The following is a 6,000-nucleotide window of genomic DNA, read 5'->3' on the forward strand; positions in this document are numbered from 1 at the left end:
TTTGAAAATTAGGGTTAAAACAGGCTCAGTCACCAGTAAAACAAATGCCAATTAGAAACTAAATTTCCTATAAAATCACATTGACCAATCATCGCTGAGCTTTTTTCATAACCACTCTAGGGGCAACTCAAGTATTCTAAGTGGCTATTCAAACCCCATCTTAGGGACCCCTGCATTTAACTGTTCTTCGCAGGTTTATTAATTTATTAATTTATAAAAGTTATTAAAAGAGTAATCATTTTCTAAATCTGCTGTTTTAAAGAAGTATACGGTATATATTCAAAATTCATTTTGGGGGCAATGATTGTGTTTTTAAATCCTCCTGAAAAGAAAAGCAAATTTCAGATGTGTGTATTTCACCTGAGAGGGAATTTTAGCTATTACTTTTGTTTTAGGTAAGAAAGAAATGTGAAATTACAGTAAAACGAAACAAATAGTTTTCAAAATTAGCTAAAGTAAATGCTTAAAAGATAGTCCTGGTCACTAATTTTGTTTGAAGATGAGGTTTGAGTTTACAAAGAAGATACTTTTGTTAATTTCATGAATTTTTTTCATACTTGAAGAACAAGTTATAAATGATAAATAATATTAGCTTATTTTTTGAAAATAACTGCTAAAATATGGTAAAACCAGACAAACACTTTAAGAATAATGCCAAATACTGCAATGAACTTAGGCTATATCATAGCCTGACTTGCCAATAATTGTGCGTGGAATGCTGGGAGCTGGGCAGCTGACATGAAAATTATTCAGAGAATTATCAACATAGCCCATAAAATCATTGGCTGTTCTCAGCCCAGTCTGGAGGACATTGCTGTCTTGTAATACCAAAACGGATCCAAAAACATTGTAAAGGACACCTCCCACCCCCTCTTTGACCTGTAGTAGTCCCTGCGGGTCCCTTAAAACAAGAACCCTGGCTCAGAGACGGTATCTTCCCCAGGGCCATCACCTCCCTAAACTAGCACACAAAACTGTGAAAAAAAAATATTTTGCCTATTGGAAAAAAATGGTATTCATATCTCATTTATTAACTTCAATTGGAAGTTTGTTGCTGCTGAATGTGATTGCTGTTTTTTAATTGCACAATTGTTACAATGCACTATTTTTCATTGCACTATTATTATGAAAAAGGTGGACTTCCAACATAGGCCAATCATCAAGCACTACCTTGTAAATATTTTTGCCTAATTATCCTGACATTCTCTTTTCTCATTTTTCTCTTCTCAGTCTTTATTAAGTGCTTATCTTGTTTATCCTGAAGTGCCATGTCTAAAAAATTTGAAATATGTAAAACCAGAGAACGTTTTTCTCAATTTTCTATGGGTGATGTCCCTCAAGGTTTTAGTAGTGAAGAAAGTGTGCCTTGAGAAGCAACGCTCTAATGTCGAACAGAATCCATGATGACATTTCCGTCTAATTTTTTTCAGCCCAATGCCGTCTTACCGAGTCGATGCCGACAAAGGCTTCAACTTTTCCTTGTCCGACGATGCTTTTGTGTGCCAGAAGAAGAACCACTTCCAAGTGACGGTGTATGTGGGGATGCTAGGGGATCCCAAGTATGTCAAGACAAGCGAAGGCCTTCAGCCAATTGACTGTTTCTATCTCAAACTCAACGGAGTGAAAGTGAGGGAGCGTAGTGATGGATGCCCCGCTGTCAAGAAGGGCCTCATCTTTTATTTATTTCGGCTGTTTTTCTCTTCTCTGGATTGCAAGGTGGAGGCCATGAACCAGTCCATCAGTGTGGAGCAGTCACAGTCGGACCGAAGCAAAAGGCCTTTCAAGCCAGTTATGTGAGTCTTTGGGTTGACATTAAAATGAGAAAAAGCACCTGAACACATGTTTTCAATAGGATTTTAGATTTAAGGGGCAGCAAGGTCGCTTGTGGTTTTTGCAATTTTTTTTCTCCCACATTCCAAAACAGACGCTTAGTGTCAAGACTTTAAATTGTCATTAGAAAATAGCTTTTTTTTTCATTTTTGTCCCTTTTCTCTTTAAAGCATTTCTTGTTTTTCCTCTTTTATTTCCTCCTCTTCATTTTCCTTGCTTTGCTTTCTTTCCCCCTACTTTTCTTCTTATTCCGGTGTTGCTTGTTTACCTTTTTTCTTACTTCTTCATCCCTATTTTTATTCACATGAAAAAAATCCCTTTCAGTTATTTTGTCTTTCTTTGAGAAAAGGCTGGGGCAAAATCAGAAGAACGGGTGTTTCAAGCTCATTTTCAGTCTCCGTAGTTTGTAGTCTTTCTTTGACTCATTTTTCGGTTGCGCTACACATTACAGCAACATCTAGTGGACAAATATAAAACATATAAAAAATTGATGATTTCGGCTTATAGCCATATTTTATTTATTTGGCCATCCGTCAATTTGACTCTGCTGCCCTAGGAGGACTAAATGCTGATATTTTTTTAAGTGTGTAATAAAAAACGTTACCAGAAAAAAATAATTCCAATGACCTTGTGTCAAGAACCGGAGCAGGATCAGGACCCAAATGCGTTTCTCACGCAAGCCTTTTATTTTACTGGAAATAGGGAGTCATGTACGGTAGGCAGCAGTCTGGCATTGAATGATACGAAGCCAGAGGCCGACAAGATCGATACCAATTGCCCGGGCAAAAATCGGACAGATGGGATCGAAACCGGGCAGGACGGGACAAACAGGATTGATATCAAAACAGGATATGAAAAATAAACAGGACAAACTAGACGGGAACGAAACTGGAAACCGATATCAAACAGGACAAAATAAACGGGAACAATACCGGACAGGAAATACCAACAGGAAACAGGACCGAGTCAAAACCCACATCTTGCGGGGCAGAGGTTCGTTGACAGACTGACAAAGGAAGAGTGAGAGCACTGAGCTTAAATAGACGGAAAGCCAATCTGTCAACGAGCCGCAACTGGCGCCACACGGGTGGGGCCAATTGGGAGCCATGACAACCGTGACACTATGGAGTAGCGCCAACTTTTAAACAAGTGCCCAGAACAAATACATAAGGCAAAGATCCTTTTACAATGCAACAATACAAATATGATTATTTTCTATTTGACAAGGCTTTGACAACATCTTGTGTATTTTTAGGGCACATATATTAACACAAAATAAATAGCATGATAAATCCCCAATGCATGATCATGATTTGTTAACACAAAATTCCACACACCTCACTTTTCATTTTGACAAAAGTGTTAAAATTCTGAGCTGTCCAATTTTCTCTGTGTAGGGTCACACTACCCCCAGAACAGGTCACAAAAGTCACCGTGGGCCGACTCCACTTCAGCGAAACCACCGCTAACAACATGAGAAAGAAAGGCAAACCGAATCCTGACCAGAGGTGAACGCACCCGTTCACTCTGATCACGTCCAGACCCGATTTGTACTCTATTGATTTGGTCCTTGCAGGTACTTCATGCTAGTGGTGGCGCTGCACGCTCAGTCCCACAGTCAGACGTACACTGTGGCTGCTCATGTGTCTGAGAGGATCATCGTCAGGGTAACGTCCAGCCATGTCTGTCTGCCTCCTACAGCAATTTTATCAGCTGTGAATGGAACGTTTCATTTCCCCTGCATGTCGAAGGGGAAGTTAACCCCACAAACATTTCTTCACAATATAATATTGTCAGTGAGCAGGCTAATTAAAGTGTTAAATTCTAATTAAATATTGTCTTTGGGGTATACATTACTAGTCAAAGATTGCCAAATATTATTGTAAAGAGAACCTTTGGGCTGATTTCCCCTTTAATGGTCTCATTTTGATTTTAATCCTTTCATTTGAGTATGTATGTGGTGTGTTATGGTCACTTATTATGAATATATATTTAAGGAAGGTGGAGAGAAAAAAAAAACAAAATTCTAAAAAAATAAAGGAGCAAAATTGTGACTTTTAACTGGCAATTTTTTATCATTCAAGCATACACGTGTGTGATAAATGGAAAAAGGAAGATCAACCAGATAAAGACACTTTCTGAACAGATGTTGAAATGCTGGTACATGGGCAAGATTCAACGGGAAAATATTTGATAAGACTTTTATTAAATCACAGTAACTTAGTGTTACTCAGCTGCAATATTTTTAATATAATCATTGCTCCCTTTTTCAGTGTGTGTGTTCAAGTGTATATGTGAGTGTGCGTTGCGTGCCCTTCCATATAAATCGTCATAGGCCATTGGCCATTCCCGCATATTTTTGACTCCTAGCTGACTCAAGTAGTCAGGACCTCAGCAGAGGTAAAAGGCAGACGTAGCAGTTTGATACTTCCAGATTACAATAATTAGGGAGTGCTGAAGTGGTGGGTTTGGCAGGCATGAGATAGTTGGATATGATTTGGATGATCATTGCCGAGGTCATCAATATTTCCCAATTTAGAAAAACTAGTGAATTCATTTCTCACATACTTGTTAATTTTCCTTCTCAGATTTGTAACCACATTTCTCTTTTTTTAGTTTATTGTCCTTGAAATAAAATAAAAACCTGAATATAATATATTTACACTCTCTCTCGGTATATATATATATATATATATATATATATATATATATATATATATATATATATATATATATATATATATATATATATATATATATATATATATATATATATATATATATATATATATATATATATATATATATATATATATATATAAATAGGTCACATTTGGTTTACATCATATACCTGTAGATTTATATCATCCATCCATAAGAAATGTGTTTAAACTAGAACAGAAAAACGATTGAATTTGAAGTGTTTCCCAAATCGTTCATCCATCGTTCTTTCTTTGGACCATATGCAAGTAACTCAACAGCAGCTTCTCTTGCACCTCTGCCGCATCTGTTGGGAACAGGCATCCAACCCAGGCCAGTTCGAAAGCGACTCAGACGTGCTTTGGCAGCGAGGCCAGTTACCGGACTCGGTCTATCACCACGGAAGAGTAGGCATCAACACCGACCGGCCTGACGAGGCCCTTGTTGTCCACGGCAACGTCAAGGTCATGGGCTCCCTTGTGCATCCGTCTGACATCCGAGCAAAAGAGAATGTTCAAGAGGTCAGGACGTGCATGTGTTTTCTTTCCAATTTGGTCCTTATCATCATGAATCATGCCTGCCCCGACTCATTCATCTGTGTTTGCATCCCATCTCCATCTACTGGCTTGTTCCGTTTGCGTGTAGGTGGACACAACAGGCAATTTGAAACGGATTTCTCAGATGAGGCTGGTCCATTATCAGTACAAGCCCGAGTTTGCTGCCACCGTCGGTATAGAGAACACTGCAGAGACCGGTAACCAACATAGTAACTCATCTCATTTCATCACTTTATGTATTTCATGTTTACTATCCTAATGTCTAAATGGTGTTTGTACTCTATTTATGACTGCTTCGTCTCTTTCACGTTTATTCTTTACTAACATGTTCTCCTCCAGGTGTGATTGCTCAAGAGGTCCAGGAAATCTTACCTGAGGCAGTGAAGGAGGGGGGTGATGTTGTGTGTGCCAACGGGGAAACTATTCCTAACCTTTTAGTTGTCAACAAGGTAACCACTACACTTGTTTTTCTGTTTTTATTAGCAATATAAGCAGATGTGTGACCAATCATCAATATACTAGTGCAAATGTCACCGACTGAGCCCAATGACCTTGAGATGTGTACAAACTATGATCATGTTGAAATTTGTCAATGCTCACTAGCAAGTATTCTATAGACAACATAACTATGTTTCATTTTTATTATGAATTAAGCTGCAGAAGCCACTCCTCTGAAAAAATCAATTTCCACCTGTCGTCAAGTGAAAAGAATAAGAAATGGAGAACATTCACAACAAGCTGTCGGCTTGGAAATGCTTTCCACTAAGTTTTCCCAAAGGAAAAATAAACAATAAAGAAACAAACAAAAACTGAAAATTAGGTGATGGTTTTCAAAAAATAGGTAACAGCTGTCTCCAAGCCTTTTGTCATTACCCAGGAACTAGGGTTGGAACAATACATATTTTAAAATATT

The 6,000-nt window shown here is 38.0% G+C and overlaps 1 protein-coding gene across 4 annotated transcripts in view; it reads left to right on the top strand.

The window, feature by feature from the left end:
- The window catches only part of myrf (myelin regulatory factor), a 35,938-nt gene that overhangs the window by 21,399 nt on the left and 8,539 nt on the right, over positions 1 to 6,000 (top strand). For 3 of the 4 annotated variants that reach the window (XM_088340111.1, XM_088340114.1, XM_088340113.1), the window contains exons 8-14: positions 1,431 to 1,626; positions 1,717 to 1,793; positions 3,228 to 3,338; positions 3,407 to 3,512; positions 4,851 to 5,051; positions 5,176 to 5,284; positions 5,427 to 5,536. In XM_088340111.1, coding sequence (XP_088196237.1) covers positions 1,431 to 1,626; positions 1,717 to 1,793; positions 3,228 to 3,338; positions 3,407 to 3,512; positions 4,851 to 5,051; positions 5,176 to 5,284; positions 5,427 to 5,536 — 910 coding nt within the window. The remainder of the gene's footprint in view (positions 1 to 1,430; positions 1,627 to 1,716; positions 1,794 to 3,227; positions 3,339 to 3,406; positions 3,513 to 4,850; positions 5,052 to 5,175; positions 5,285 to 5,426; positions 5,537 to 6,000) is intronic. The other variant, XM_088340112.1, reaches the window with a different exon arrangement.

Source organism: Urocampus carinirostris, chromosome 7 (assembly GCF_059441175.1).
Source record: "Urocampus carinirostris isolate Australia breed hairy pipefish chromosome 7, RoL_Ucar_1.0, whole genome shotgun sequence".
Taxonomy (NCBI): Eukaryota; Metazoa; Chordata; class Actinopteri; order Syngnathiformes; family Syngnathidae; genus Urocampus; species Urocampus carinirostris.